Raw genomic sequence first — 16,595 nt, forward strand, 5'->3', positions numbered from 1 at the left:
TACCCCCATCCTGCTATATACTGCCATCCTGGAATATGCCCTCATCCTGCTATATACCCCCATCCTGCTATATACTGCCATCCTGGAATATACCCTCATCCTGTTATATACCCCCATCTTGCTATATGGCCCCATCCTGCTATATACCCTCATCCTGCTATATGGCCCCATGCTGTTATATACCCTCATCCTGCTATATACCCTCATCCTGCTATATGGCATGTATCCTGTATCACACAAAAAACAATAAACGTTTATACTCCCCTTTCCTTGCTCCATGCAGCATTGCTCCTCCCCCTGTCTGTGGTGGCAGCAGTGCCGCTGATCTGTGTGGAGCCGTCACCGGTCACTTCCCTGCAGCATCGCGATGTCCTCCTGTCTGCCGGTCAGCTGACTTGCGTGGAGACTAGCGGCGCGCACAGCGATGACGTCATCGCTGTGCTCACCACTCTCTACACAGATCAGCTGACCGGCAGACTGGAGGAGATCGCGATGCTGCACGGAAGTGGCCGGTGACTGTACCGTTTTTGGTTTGTTTTTGGTGCCGTTTTGATGCGGGTTTTTTTTTTATGTGGTTTTTATCACCAATGGGTGAAAAATACAGGGAAAAACGCAAAAAGTATTGACATGTTGCAGTTCTGTGGTCACTACAAAAAAACAATGTGCGCACAGCAAATTTGAAATCTCATAGACTTTACTGGGGAAGGAAAAGCATGCAATTTGTGGTGACTAAGGCCTCTTTCACACATCAGTTTTTTGCATCAGTCACAATCCGTTTTGTGACTGATGCGACGGATCCGTGGCAGATTGTGGTAAAACTGATGCGACGGATACTGTAAAAAAACGGATCCGTCGTGCCATTATTTTTTCATGGCAAAGGTTATTTGCTATTGAAAACCTATATGAACCCGTGAGAGTGAGACCATGACCAGTAGTGAATTTACAACACTTCTGGGCATGCTCGGATATAAAAAACGGATCCGTCGTGCCATTATTTTTTCATGGCAGAGGTTATTTGCTATTGAAAACCTATATGAACCTATGAGAGAGAGAGAGATCATGACCAGTAGTGAATTTACAACACCTCTGGGCATGTTCGGATATAAAAAACGGAATCTGTCGACGGATCAGCATTTGACGGATGACGACGGATCCTGCGCACATAGGCTTCCATTACAACAAACGACTGATGACAACGGATCCGTCACTGTATGTTTTTCAACGCACAAAAAAAATGTTCCTATGGACGTTGTCTACATCACATTTGTCAGGGTCAGGGACCAGTAACCAAGGAGGAGGTGGATACTGTGCAGAAGGGCAGATTGCACAATACCTTGTGATGACCTGATAGGCCAGGGCGGTACAGTGACTGAGGGCAAAAAACGGATATGTGAAAGGGGCCTAAGAGGTCACCACAAACTTCACAAAAAAACATCAAAAACTGCAGCGTGCGCATGGGGCCTAAAAATTATTTGGTATAATTTTAACATTAGACCACATATTTGGTTAGTTTTGTAAAAAAAAAGTTTAATCTTGATTAGCAAGTTCTTGCTGATGGCAATTGAACTTATTTATTTTAAAAATCTAAAATAATTTATAACTTTTAGCAGTATTCTTCAAATATTCTAAACAGTTTTAATACAGAGGACCCCTGTGTACAGATTGGTTACAAGTCGTAAGGTGTCATGTGCACTCCATCATCAGGGAAGCACAAGAAGCTAATGTTATGAATATAGAAGTTGTAGGCTACAGGGGTATTGGAACATAGGAACATATTTTTAGAGTTGGCTTTTATCATCGTTTTTTGTTTTTTAGACTAATGCATTTTTGTCATACTAACGCCTCTTAAACTTAATGTATCTGTTCAGCAAAAGATGTACGGTATATACACTTTTTCAGCTAATATTTTTTTTAATTGCTCCTTCTTCGTGATAATAAATGACATTGTCTAGATGCATTAAAGAATGAAAATAAAGTAATTGTGATAAAGTGCAAATATCCATTGTTTGTGCCGTTTACTACATCGGAAATCTGAATGGCAACTTCATACTGTCCATCAGCAGACTACTATTGATGGAGATCCGGTTGAAATCTGCTCTCTACCTGCTCTCTACCCTATCAGAAGATTGGAGAGCTTAACAGGTTGGTCCGAAATTAATGTTGATTTGAATCCTAAATGTCTATATATTTTAATGTAATAATCTAATTGTTTTTTTTCCAAATACTTTGATTAAAAAGTACCAACCATTCCCTGTCTACTCTAACTGCTTTATTTATTGTCATAATGAGAAAAGGGCTGTGGTCAATTCCGCATTTGCTTTCCTCACCCTGAAATGAAGCGTCATCCGTGACAACCATTTCAGTGGCTGGGCTATTCCCTGCACTACTGAGCATGTGCAGATTGATCAGAAAGTGTGCCCTGCTCACTGTGTGATATTCCTTTTCAATGCACAGTGACAGCGAACTCCGTAGCCGGCTCTGACAAGCCAGCAAGTGAGAGTACATTGTAAAGGAGAGCAAAATGAGCAGAGACCACCCTGAGCGTAAAGCAGACTGGTTTATCTCTGTTCTTCCTGCTTGCCACATTCTCTTTTATAATACACACTGACAGTGCACTCTATTGCCGGCTCATCACTTCTCATTAGAGCAGGCGAAAGAGCGTATTGTCACTGTGCATTGAAAAGGAATATCGCCCAGTGGGCAGAGAGATCCTACTGAACATACGTCGAATTTAACAATTGACAAATTCTCGGTAGAGCAGGAACTATCTCCGCGCCTGAACCGATCATCACCGATGACGCTTCATTTCAAGGTGGGTAAAGCCACTGTGGCAGTGACAACAGCCCCTTCCCCATTATGATGTCTTGTTTGAGTATCCCAGCATGCATTGGGGATTTTAAAATGAATGATCATCAAACTAGAAGTGAAAAAAAAAAAAAGCTCTTAGGGTAGAGAGGGAACAGTAGGGACTTTTTAATTAAACTATATTAGAAAAGCTATAGAATTATTACATTAAATAGACAGACATTTAGGATTAAAATCAATATTAGTCTCAGACCACCCTTTTAAGGCATGCCTGCCTGTCAAGCCTTATACACAGGTTGTTTGTAGTTTGCAGATCTATGCTTCTTCATAGTTTACAGAGGAGCTGTATAAACAGATCATATATCTTTTATCAAAGTTTTTTGTAGTTATTTGAAAATTTGCATTTTTTTTCTTTTAAACACAATGGAGCAAAATATTACAAAGATGGTCCTAACCTTTAACATTTCCGAGTATCTTTAATGCATAATTTTATTTTACCTGCAAACATTTTGTGAGAACAGTAAATTTTAACAAAATACAAGGATGAGCTCGAATGATAGGGGCATCATTTTGGTTAATCCTGATTACATTATGCCCACCTTAATCGCATCATACCTGGTATAATATTGTAGCTTGGGGCAGGTTCACTGATCCCTAGAACCGCCTGTAAGATGTGCACTATGGTGTCCTCTCCATTGTATATTGGGACATTTGACGTAGGAGCTGGGATCGGTGAGGGTTGGCGCAGCTTTTGCCTTCTCTTAGAATCTCTTATAGGCACTCTTCTACGTCTCTGCTGATTTCTCTGCCTTTGATGATTTGGAGTGGAGGGATCTTCTTCTTGGGCCCATCCAGTATACAGGGAAATCACTAGGATTATACATATCAGTGTGTAGGTTCTCATCTTCTTTAGGTCCACAGCAACAAAGTAATTATTTCCTAGGAATAAATATACAGAAATGAGATCTCATGGGTAAGATCTCATATTGTGCCTCCTTTTTCACTGCCCATTGGTTGCATGTTGGCGTCGTAGAGATATTCACCACTATACCTGGTTCTGGATCACTACATAGGCGGTTATACACATCCCACTTATACATGTGTGTAACGTTAGCTGCTGGAGATTGTGCTGCGGTGAGCTACAAGTGGAGCCACTACACAACAGGGACACCCCGGGCCTACCCTAACGTGGGTTAGAGGACCGGGACTTTGGCAGCTGACCCCCAGGACAAGGGCAGACACAGGAGTAGACAGAACTGAGTCTCAAGTGCAGACCGGAACCACCAGGGTGTCTCAAGGCAGACGCAGGATGGACAGGCATAGTCTCTAGCACTGCCAAGGCAGAATGGACAGTCAAACTCACTAGCAAGGCAGATGGCCGGGTCAAGATGGACAGGCAGAGTCTCTTGCACCAGCAGGGCAGGATGTACAGGCAAAGTCACTAATACCAACAAGGCAGGACGAACAGGCAGCAAGTACGGGCAGGACAGGACTGGAACCATGTGCCAACAGGCAGGATTGATTGGTAGCCAGGTACAGGTAAGTCAGGCTGGGCCCAGGTGATAACAGGCAGTATGGGCTGGAACCAGGAACAGGACGGGACCAGGTACAGGCAGGACAGACAGGGTGACCTGACAACTGAGACAACTGACTAGACAGAATCAACTGACTAACAGAACTGAGGGTGATGAACAGGCAACTCCCCTAGTGGGAGCTTTACAACCATTATGATTTAAAAACAGGAAACACAGTAGTTTGATAATAAATGGCTTCATCGAACCACTCATTTATATTCTCTGAAAAAAGGCCGAAAGCAAAAAATCTGCCAGGGTATGTAAACTTTTGAGCACAACTTATACATGATAAATGATACATCATTGGATTCAGGGTCTCTTTGCCACATCATGCTGCTCTCAGATGAGGTAGCAAGAACCTGCTGATAGATTCCCTTGAAGCAAGCTACTAAGGACTCAAGTAGTGTGACCTATTGCCTACTTGCAGCTCTCTGGTACATTATCTATAACCAGTATTAACGGTGTTTGTATTCTGGCTTAATGAAGTGTAAGGTCAGGAAATTCTGGGATGTCAGCCAGAGGTCCTGGGAATCTAAACAGCATTAGGATATTGGGCTGCCCGAGTCATAAATAAATATTACTCAGTAAAAGACGGATCTAAACCATGAGCGAACAATCCCATTAAGGCTGGTTTCACACTACGTCTTTTTAACATCCGTTGAAAACGTTTTTTTAACGGAAGTACGGATCCTGCTTTTACAGCAAATAACGTATGCAAACGCATATGTTATTTTGCAGGATCCTGCAGTGGATGTGTCGGGGCGGGCATTGTAGTCATGTGATCGGGAGTGAGGGGAGCTAGACTGGGAGGAGGCTTCTGACAGCTGCAGACGCTGGTAACTAAGGTAAACATCGGCCTTGGATACCCGATATTTATCTTGGTTACGAGTGTCTGCTGCTGCCAGCGGAGCGAGAGAGAGAGAGAGAGAGAGAGAGAGAGAGAGAGAGGGAGAGGGAGAGGGAGAGGGAGAGGGAGAGGGAGAGGAGAGGGAGAGAGAGAGGGAGAGAGAGAGGGAGAGAGAGAGGGAGAGAGAGAGAGAGAGAGAGAGAGAGAGAGAGAGAGAGAGAGGGAGAGGGAGAGGGAGAGGAGAGGAGAGGAGAGGGAGAGAGAGAGGGAGAGAGAGAGGGAGAGAGAGAGAGAGAGAGAGAGGAGAGAGAGAGAGAGAGAGAGAGAGAGAGAGAGAGAGAGAGAGAGAGAGAGAGAGAGAGACACTCTGTGTCCGGCCATGCAAAGTACTGTCTGGGCATGCTCAGTCCAAATGCAGGATCCTGTCTATCAGCATGCAACGTTCACCTACGTTTTCGTGCGTTATAGTCAGGATCCAGCAATTTGCAGTATTTGGACGGAGCTCAAAAACGCTACATGTTGCGTTTTTGAAACATCTTAAAATAACGCAAAAGGACGGATCCCTGCGTCTAACGGACGCAAACGCACGCAAACGCAGGTGGACGAGAGTCCATTGAAAATGCATTGACATGAAAACGGATTTGCACAGGATCCGTACTTCCGTTAAAAAAACGTTTTTGACGGATGTTAAAAAGACGTAGTGTGAAACCAGCCTAACTTCTATTATGGTCTACCTGGTTTGCACTCACATGGTTTACACGCTGCATTATTTGTGCTGTCTGAGGCAATGTGAGCAGAGTACTGCATAAGACAGATCCAAGATTGGTGTAGAGTCAGACCATGCATGTGGAATGACTTAAAATGTGGGATTTAGCATTGTAATCTGCAGAGTTCAGTTTGTTTGATTTATTAAAGAGCAAGTTTGAGATGTGAACAGTTGAGCTTTATGTAACATGCAGTTTAGACCCCTAGTATATAATACATGGAGCAGCATAGTGGCTCAGCGGTTAGCACTGAATGGTGGCTCAGTGGTTTGCACTGTTCCTTTGCAGTGCTAGAGTCCTGGGTTTAATTCCCACCAAGGACAACATCTGCAAGGAGTTTGTAAGGTTTCCCAGTATTTGTGTGGGTTTCCTCCGGTTTCCTCCCACACTCCAAAGACATACACATAGGGAATTTAGATTGTAAGCCCCAGTGGGGACAGTAATGAAAAGTGCTCTAAAGCACTATGGAAAATAATGACGCTATACAGTGTGTCCACTGTCCACCCATATTCTGTACACCGCCATTAACTTGAGAACAGCGGCAGCCATAGGCATAGAAGTGGTGTCTAGGTATAGTAAAGTAGCCATGCGCTACGCAATGAAACCACCGATAGCGCCACCTGGTGGAAAACAACGGAGTTAGCATTTTTATCTCAAAAAAGGAACGAGATAGAGAAAAATCGTGAATTAAAAAATTGTAGGGCATCATCAATTCAACTCTGTTGTTTTCCACCAGGTGGCGCTATAGGTGGTTTCATTGCGTAGCGCATGGCTACTTTACTATACCTAGACACCACTTCTATGCCTATAGCTGCCAACGTTCTCAAGTTAATGTAGGTGGACAGGATATGGGTGGACACTGTATAAATACATAAAATATAAAATGAAGTTCGCATGTAAAGCATCTGAACCCGAGCCTTGATTTTTTTAAGTTGGTGTTTGGTTCGAAAACCAAACCTCAGGTTCACTCATCTCTAGTAGTTACCTTCAGAGATTAAGCTTCAGGTTAGCATAATCCAGTGGTGGCAGAATATTAGAAAAGAGATCCCTTTTACTGTCTGGATGAATGTTGATCCTTAAATATGTAAAATATGTAACCACTGGTAAAAGTGACAAAGAATCTAAATGGGTAGAAGGCTCATGTAAAAGAGGCATTAACACTGATTTGTTCCAGGTTATAGAAAATCTGTCAAATTTATCTATGGTAGAGATAAAATGTCCCTGAGCTAGTTTGGAAAAATGATCATGCCATCAGCTTATATACCGATGGTATCCGTGCAATCAGCTATTAATTAGTGGTGTGGAGCGTATTTCGATATCTAATGCTTTAATAGCCAGAGCAAATAAAGCCAAGGAGAGGGGACAGCCCTGACGAGTACCTCATTCAAGAGCCAAGGATGCAGATGGAAGGCCATTCATCACTACCTTAGCTTTAGGGGCCACATATAGTACCATTTATGAAATTTAGGGCCAAATCCAAATTTTTGAAGAAATGCTGCCAGAAATGGAATCAAATGCCTTTATGGCATCAAGAGAAGCTAATGCCCAGCTGTTCTCAGGCTGTAGTGAACTGTATTCGGCTATCGATGGCACCCTTCTAATATTTATGGAACTGCTCTTGCCTGGCATAAACCCCATTTGGTCTGGATGTATTAAGTCTAGAATTGCTTTATTGATTCTAATAGCCAGAATATTAGTAAGGATTTTTTTAACTATATTTTTATTAAAATTTTTCAATAACATTATAATCAACGATAAGATCTTCATTCCATAGGATCCTTCCCTTCTTTTAAAAATACAATAATGTTAACTTCAAAAAAGGCAGTGGGCAAAGACTCGCCCTGGAACATTTGCAGCAAAAACCAAACCTCTAAAAGATGGGGAATTAAAATCTTTTTATTTCTATCATACAATTTGAGCGGGAGCCAATCTGGGCCTGGTGCTTTACCGGAAGCCATGTCACTCAGGGCCATGCTAATTTCCTCTAGAGTGATATCAGCATTTGAAAGAGTTTGCTGACTCTCATTTAGAGTTGCGAACTGTAAATAAGACAAGTATGGAAGGCAATCTGTTTTAGAAGGGCACTAAGATTTGTGTAAAGTCTCATAATATGCTCAGAAACAATGAGTAATGCTCCTTGCAGACATTGCCATCAAGCCATCCATAGCTCCGATCTTGAGAATAGCATTATACATATTATGTTGACAAGCCATAAAAGCCAATAGTTTGCTAGATTGAGTCCCCAGTTTAAAATAAGACTGACAAGTAAAAATACAACTTACACTTATGCGGGCTTTCCACGCGACATCGCTAGCGATGTCATGAGCGATAGCACCCGTCCACAACGGTGGCGCGTCACGGGGTGATCGCTGCCGTAGCGAACAATATCGCTACAGCAGTGTCACACGCAATTACGTGTTCACCGACGTTGCTGTGGCCGCCGAACAATCTCTCCTTTAAGGGGGCGGTTCGTGCAGCGTCACAGCGGCGTCACTAAGAGGCCGCCCAATGGAAGCAGAGGGGCAGAGATGAGCCAAACTTTTTCATATGACTGTATGTATGTTCTGCTCCCCTAAATTAGACTTTATATCCATGTTCTCTCTAGAAATCACTTTCTTTATATATGAAATAGTAGAGGACACGCAAGCTTTAAGATATACCATAAGGGTATCAGAACTAAATGAATGTCTTGGTGAGTTTCATGTACAAAACATTCCAGTTGATCTGCAATGCTATCATTGTAGCCTGTGAGCGTCAGCAAAAAGGGATTAAGTTTCCATTGAGGCCTATGATCATTTGGTCCATTGGGAGTGTAAGTATTATCGGGTTGTGGTATGAAATCCCTCTGCGACCGTGCGCCACCTTCTCCACCCAGATAGTAACAGCAATAAATAAGCATACTTTATCTTGGATAGATTAACACTAGAAGTCCCAGAAATTTCGAGCTCCCCCCTGAAGTCCTGAAAGAGGGTCAAATGACCCTTAGTCCAAACTGAATACAACTAACTAGAAACTAAATGGCTAAACTCAATGGAAAACAACAACCGCCTGTGGTGCAACAGTAATGGCCTTAATTACAGAACAAATGACGGTGATTATAGGATGTTAGCTAAAATCCTTCAGGTCATTCGACCCGTCTTTGGGTTCCAAAGGTAGAAATGTTAAATGACCCGTCTCTGGGACTTCTAGTGTTAAGGAGTGACAAGTGAATTCTAGAGTGTCAGGGTGGGAAGCTCGCCATAAATCCACCCATACATTACCCTCATGTACACTACTTACAAAAAGTTAGGGATATTTGGCTTTCGTTTGAAATTTCAGGATGATCCTAAAATTCCCTCTAATCTTTTCAGGTGAACTTATCTTCTCTATACTTGACATGACCAACTGTTTGTTTCAGTACTTTTTGCACAACTTGCTGTTCTCTAACAAATTATGTTGGAGAAACAGGACAGAGACTGAGGGCAAGGATGAGGGCTCACCATCACACAATTACAGACAAAAAGCCCATTTACCTGTGGCCAAACATTTCTGTGCTTCAGGACACAACATAAACCAACAACATAAACCACATTAAAGTTCTCATATTAAAAACCAACTTTAGATCACAGAATCATTGAATGGTCTGGGAATACAAATCTATTACAATGTTCCACTCTGTCGACACTGGACTAAATCTATCAAGAGGATTTATGACACACTACAAAATCTGAGGCGTCTGCTCCAGAGACTGTGAGGGCACCAGGTCTCTGATCCTACATGGATATTGGGACAATACATTTTTCACACCACTAATCAAAGCTAATTAAGGATTCTCTCTCTCAGTGCTTGTTTATTTAAATGTCCTTTTATTCTACCATGCCTTTGCTCTGTTTGTGTATGTATTTGTGTTTCTGAAGATATTTTGTAATACGATGCCTGATGAAGAGACCTAAGGAGTCTCAAAAGCTTGCTCTGTAACATCATTTATTTTATTTCAGTTAGCCATTAAAACAGGGGTGGGAAACCTTTTTACTGCCGGGGGCCATTTGGAAATTTCTACCAACCTTCGAGGGCCGCACAAAATTATCAATGTGAAAATGACCAGGCTATATTTGGTCAAACAATTAATTAACTCACCCCTACTGTGGCATCCGGAGCATCTTCTCTTTGGTGCGGCTGTGAAGTTTGATGAAACTAATCATGTTGCTTCTCACAACTGCTTTTCTAGGTTTGTCTTGGTCTGAAGCGCAGTCAACTCTTTGTCATAATAATATTTGGTAAATCATATACATCACATAGGAGACGCTGTATATACATCACAGGAGACACTGGAGGCACAAATAACACATAGGAGACTCTGGGACTGCTCTATATACATTACAGGAGTCACTGAAGGCACATACATCACTGGAGGGGCTGGGGGTATAAACATCACATTGAAAACGCTGGGACTGATGTATACACAACAGAAAGGGAACGCTGGGACTGCTGTATATACACATCACAGGAGACACTGGAGGCACATACATCACATGAGGAGCTGGGGACATATATATGTTTCCAGCCTTTCCTGTGATGTAAATGCCCACAGCCCCTCCTGTGATGTAAATGCCCACAGCCCCTCCTGTGTTGTGTATGTCCCCAGTGTCTCCTGTGATGTATATGCCCCCAGCATCTCCAATGTGATGTATAAGTCACAGCAGACGCTGGCGGCAAACAACACAAGAGGGGCTGGGGGGCATACACATAACAGGAGACGCTGGGGGGCATACACAACGCAAGAGGTGCTGGGGGGCATACACAAGAGGGGCTGGGGGCACACACATTACAAGATGGGCTGGGGGCACAAACATCACAAGAGGAGCTGGGGACAAAGACATCACTGAGGGGGGCACAGACATCACTGGGGGAACACAACACTGGGTGTGATACACAGCATTGGGAGGGCACACAGCACTGCCCCCCCAGTATTGTCAGGGCTCTGCACACAGCACCTGCAGAGCCCTGACATTACCGGGGAGCCACAAACCTGAGGTGATACACAGCATGGGGTGAGGAACACAGCACTGCCCCCCAGTAATGTCAGGGCTCTGCACACAGCACCTACAGAGCCCTGACTTTACTGATTACTGGGGAGCCACAAACCTGAGGTGATACACAGCATGGGGTGAGGGACACAGCACTGATCGTTGCACACAACTCTGGGGGGATGGTACACAAAGTACAGGCGCGCGCACACAGAGTGCCGGAGACAGTGCAGGCCGGAGGGCAGAGGGGCTGGCACACCGCACGAGAGGACAGAGGGGCGGGCAGATCGCTCCGGAGGGCAGAGGGGCAGGCACACACACAGCACGAGAGGACAGAGGGGCGGGCACATCGCTCCGGAGAGCAGAAGGGCGGGCACACTCCACGAGAGAAAAGAGGGGCGGGCAGGTCGCTCCGGAGGGCAGAGGGGCGGGTACACTCCATGAGAGGAAAAAGGGGCGGGCACATCACTCCGGAGAGCAGAGGGGCAGGCACACACACAGCACGAGAGGACAGAGGGGCGGGCACATCGCTCCGGAGAGCAGAAGGGCGGGCACACTCCACGAGAGAAAAGAGGGGCGGGCAGGTCGCTCCGGAGGGCAGAGGGGCGGGTACACTCCACGAGAGGAAAAGGGGGCGGGCACATCGCTCCGGAGAGCAGAGAGGCAGGCACACACACAGCACGAGAGGACAGAGGGGCGGGCACATCGCTCCAGAGTGCAGAGGGGCAGGCACACTCCACGAGAGGAAAGAGGGGCGGGCAGATCGCTCCGGAGGGCAGAGGGGCGGGCACACTCCACGAGAGAAAAGAGGGGCGGGCAGATCGCTCCGGAGGGCAGAGGGGCGGGCACACTCCACAAGAGGAAAGAGGGGCGGGCACATCGCTCCGGAGAGCAGAAGGGCAGGCACACACACAGCACGAGAGGACAGAGGGGCGGGCACATCGCTCCGAAGGGCAGAGGGGCGGGCACACTCCACAAGAGGAAAGAGGGGCGGGCACATCGCTCCGGAGAGCAGAGGGGCAGGCACACACACAGCACAAGAGGACAGAGGGGCGGGCACATCGCTCCGGAGTGCAGAGGGGCAGGCACACTCCATGAGAGGAAAGAGGGGCGGGCAGATCGCTCCGGAGGGCAGAGGGGCGGGCACACTCCACAAGAGGAAAGAGGGGCGGGCACATCGCTCCGGAGGGCAGAGGGGCAGGCACACACACAGCACAAGAGGACAGAGGGGCGGGCACATCGCTCCGGAGTGCAGAGGGGCGGGCACACTCCACGAGAGGAAAGAGGGGCGGGCAGATCACTCCGGAGGGCAGAGGGGCGGGCACACTCCACGAGAGGAAAGAGGGGCGGGCAGATCGCTCCGGAGGGCAGAGGGACGGGCACACTCCACAAGAGGAAAGAGGGGCGGGCACATCGCTCCAGAGAGCAGGGGGGCAGGCACACACACAGCACGAGAGGACAGAGGGGCGGGCACACTCCACGAGAGGAAAGAGGGGCGGGCACATCGCTCCGGAGGGCAGAGGGGCAGGCACACTCCACGAGAGGAAAGAGGGGCGGGCAGATTGCTCCGGAGGGCAGAGGGGCAGGCACACACACAGCACAAGAGGACAGAGGAGCGGGCACATCGCTCCGGAGGGCAGAGGGGCGGGCACACACCGCTGATCACACTAACACTGGACAGCGGGAGAGCCCATTGGTTCGCTCAAACAGTGCATGTGGTCATTTAAAGGGCCGGCGGCCCCAGCACTGCAGCCCCCAGGAATCTGCCCGGGGGCCGCATAAAATGTCATGGCGGGCCGCATGTGGCCCGCGGGCCGGAGGTTCCCCACCCCTGCATTAAAAGGTATCGGAACTAGAAAATTATAATTTTGTTTCTCTAACTGAGAACAATCAATCATTTTTCAACTGGCTAACATGGTACCGAAACTTTTTTCTTTTAACTAACAAAGAGTTTAATGGCAAAATTCACAACAAGTGTTTGATCCATGAATCATCCAATAAGTGTTGGGGTTCAATTAGAATTGGTATTAAACAGTCTTTCTCATCATGCTGTTCATACTTTGACATCATGGTACCAAGACAACACCTAACAATTGATCAGCAGTACCGCACGATTGCGAGGCTTCAAACAGGATGTTCTCAGATGGACATGACCACTGAGCTTAGAGCATCAGAGTGTCATCAACAGGTTATACAGAAAGGCAAAGAAGTGAACGTCTTTTGGCCACATCCTACTCTGATGACCTCTTCATTGTAAATAATGCCCTTTGATTAACGCCAAACAACTCCAGGCTCATTTAAGAAAAGTGAGAGCGTGGTCTGTGTGATGGACGACCTGCAAGGATACCTAACCACACTACCAGGCACAGAAATTATCCTCTTGCATGGGACAGGGAGCATCTACGATGGACGAGGGACCAGTGGGCCTCAGTGCTGTTCACTGATGAAAGTCGATTAACGCTAAGTAGGGATGATGGCCGCCAACAATGTTGAAGATGTCAAGCAGAGCACTATGCATCAGCCACTGTTTTGAGCAGAGGAGCCTTTGCTGGTGGTGGTGTTAGTGTGGGCAGGTATGTCTAATCAATACAGAATGGCCCTACACTTTGTGATCCGTACAGTGACAGCCCCTACTACTTGAATATAATTTATCCTGTCCTTGTGCCTCTGCATGAACAGTGCAGGCCTAATTTTATCTTCATAGATGACAATGCTGCAGCTCATTGAGGTCGTATCATTAGGGAATGGCTGCTGGAGACTTGGGGGCTTCAAATGGAGCGGCTGCTCTTTCTCCAGACCTAAATCCCTTAGAATATATATAGGATCAGCTAAGTCACCATGTAGAGGCCGTAACTCTGTACCCCAGACCTCAATAACTTGAGGGACGCCCTTCAAGAAGACTGGGATGCCATACCTCAGCAGACAATAAAGGCGACGTTACACGGTACGATATATCGTGCGATATGTCGTCGGGGTCATGGAATTCGTGACGCAAATCCAGCATCGTTAAGAGATGTCATACCGTGTGACACCTCCGAACAACTGTTAACAAGCAAAAATACTCACCTTATCGTTGCTTGTTGACACGTCGTTCATTTTCATAATCTCGTTCCTCCTTCTGCGCGCCGGTTGTTCGTCGTTCCCGTGGCAGCACACATTGCTACATGTGACACCCTGGGAACGACGAACACAGCTTACCTGCGTCCCGCCGGCAATGAGGAAGGAAGAAGATGGGTGGGATGTTACGTCCCGCTTGTCTCCGCCCCTCTGCTTCTATTGGGCGGCCGTTGTGTGACGTCGCTGTGACGCCGAACGTCCCTCCCCCATCAGGAAGAGGGTGTTCGCTGCCCACAGCGACGTCGTTAGGGAGGTAAGTATGTGTGACGGGGGTTTAACGACTTTGTGCGACACGGGCAATGAATTGCCCGTGAGGCACAAACGACGGGGGCGGGTGCGATCGCTTATTCGATCACACGATAAATCGTGGCATGTAACGCCGCCCTAAGGGGTACTTTGCACGTTGCGACATCGCTACTGCGATATCGTCGGGGTCAAATCGAAAGTGACGCACATCCGGCGCCAGTAACGACGTCGCAACGTGTAAAGCCTAGATGCACCGATAAACAATCGCAAAGGCGTCGAATATCGGTGATCTGTGTAGTGTCGGTCATTTCCATAATTTTGCAGCAGCGACGGTACGATGTTGTTCCTCGTTCCTGCGGCAGCACACATCGCTGTGTATGAAGCCGCAGGAGCGAGGAACATCTCCTTACCTGCTTCCCGCCTGCAATGAGGAAGGAAGGAGGTGGGCGGGATGTTTACGTCCCACTCATCTCTGCCCCTCCACTTCTATTGGCCGCCTGCCGTGTGACGTCGCTGTGACGCCGTACAACCCGCCCCCTTAGGAAGGAGGCGGGTCGCCGGCCAGAGCAACGTCACAGGACAGGTAAGTGTGTATGAAGCTGCCGTAGCGATAATGTTCGCTACGGCAGCTATCACAAGAGATCGCATCTGCGACGGGGGCGGGTACTATCACGCTCGGCATCGCTACAATCGGCTAGTGATGTCGCAGCGTGCAAAGTACCCCTAACTCTGCTTGCAAATAGCAGGAGACACCGTTGTCAAGCTGTAACTGATGATCAAGGTCACATTACAAGTTATTGAGCCATTTACGTTTTTTGGTGGTATACCCACCACTGTTATTGGCATTTGTCTCAATAAATTGTTTTATATGAGGAAATCACCATTACTGCTTCTACTTAACTGCCCTATTATTACGATAAACTATCACTGTAGCGTGAACTTTTTACATTTTACATACATTTCTCCCGAAAGCCAAATATTCCTAATTTTTTTATGAGTAGTGTATGACGACAAAGTGGTAGAAGATCTGATGCATTTCTAACCTGATAAAACCCAGTATCCAGTTTAGGGACAGTTGCCACATTCTAGAGAACACATGAAATATTCCAATCCCCATGCAGAAAGAAAAAGTTATATGACCCTGTGCAATGCAAAGATTTTTTTTTCCCTTGTAACAGGCTGACATTTTGTCTCCCTATCGTCCAGCCTACCAAGACCCAGCAAGACAAATGTTTTTTGTATATAAATTTTAGCATGATTTCAATTTCTAACTTCAAAATGTAAATGTTAGTATTGCAAGCATGCCTCAGGATGTTTTACAAGGAGAGGCAGGTACTCATTATGACAAATGTGAGGATATCTTGACTTAAAAGTATTAAAAGGGTTGTCTCTCTTGAGACATTTATGTCAGGCCCGTTTCACACGTCAGTGAAAAACACAGACGTTTTTCACTGGCGTGTAAAACACGCACATGTCCCTGCGTGTGCCGTGAATCACGGCACACGTGGGTTGTCTAAGTGCAATCCGGGCTCCGTTCTCCGTGGCCCGTGATTGCACTTAGCAATCAACTCACCTGTGCCTGCTCCCGCTCTCCGTGGTGCTGAATCCTCCCGCGGTGCAGCATCCGGCCGGCGGTGACCCCTGCAGCAGCTGCTTCCGGGTCGGCTGTGTCGCGCATAATGAATATGCGCGACAGTAATCAGCCGGCTTGGAAGCAGCAGGCAGAACGGGCTGCGGAGGACATCGCTGGACGCCGGGTGAGTTAAAATGTTTATTTTTTTAAATGCACGTTTTTTTCTGGCACGTGTTTCACGGACCACACCACTGCGTGGTCCGTGGGACATCAGTGATGCCAGAAAAAAATGGACATGTCTCCGTGCGGCAATCACGCACACGCGGGTACGCCGCACGGAGACACGTGCAGTGAAAAATCACTGACGTGTGAGCAGACCCATTCATTATAATGGGTCTGCGTATGTCAGTGATTCTGGTACTTTTAAAAAAAAAAAGCACAAACGTACCAGAATCACTGACGTGTGAAAGGGGCCTTATATTGATATATGCCAAAAATGTCCAAAAGATATAGGTCCCATAAATAATTTTCACCTTTCTCATAAAAATAAATGTAGAGCGCTGCACATACGCAACCCCCTCAATGTCCATGATGGTGCACACTGGGGCTCCATTCTCGAGATAGATGCATATCCCAGTGATGGCATTGTCACGATGACTATGG

At 46.6% G+C, this 16,595-nt stretch overlaps 2 protein-coding genes across 7 annotated transcripts in view; one reads left to right on the top strand and one right to left on the bottom strand.

Moving 5' to 3' along the window:
* Window positions 1-16,595, top strand: part of LOC142249854 (centromere protein P-like) — a 389,082-nt gene that overhangs the window by 310,592 nt on the left and 61,895 nt on the right. The window lies entirely within an intron of this gene.
* Window positions 1-16,595, bottom strand: part of ECM2 (extracellular matrix protein 2) — a 68,246-nt gene that overhangs the window by 49,542 nt on the left and 2,109 nt on the right. For all 5 annotated transcript variants that reach the window (XM_075320854.1, XM_075320853.1, XM_075320851.1 and 2 more), the window contains exon 2: window positions 3,421-3,744. In XM_075320854.1, coding sequence (XP_075176969.1) covers window positions 3,421-3,709 — 289 coding nt within the window. In that variant the 5' untranslated portion in view covers window positions 3,710-3,744. The remainder of the gene's footprint in view (window positions 1-3,420; window positions 3,745-16,595) is intronic.

Source organism: Anomaloglossus baeobatrachus, chromosome 8, assembly GCF_048569485.1.
Source record: "Anomaloglossus baeobatrachus isolate aAnoBae1 chromosome 8, aAnoBae1.hap1, whole genome shotgun sequence".
NCBI lineage: Eukaryota > Metazoa > Chordata > Amphibia > Anura > Aromobatidae > Anomaloglossus > Anomaloglossus baeobatrachus.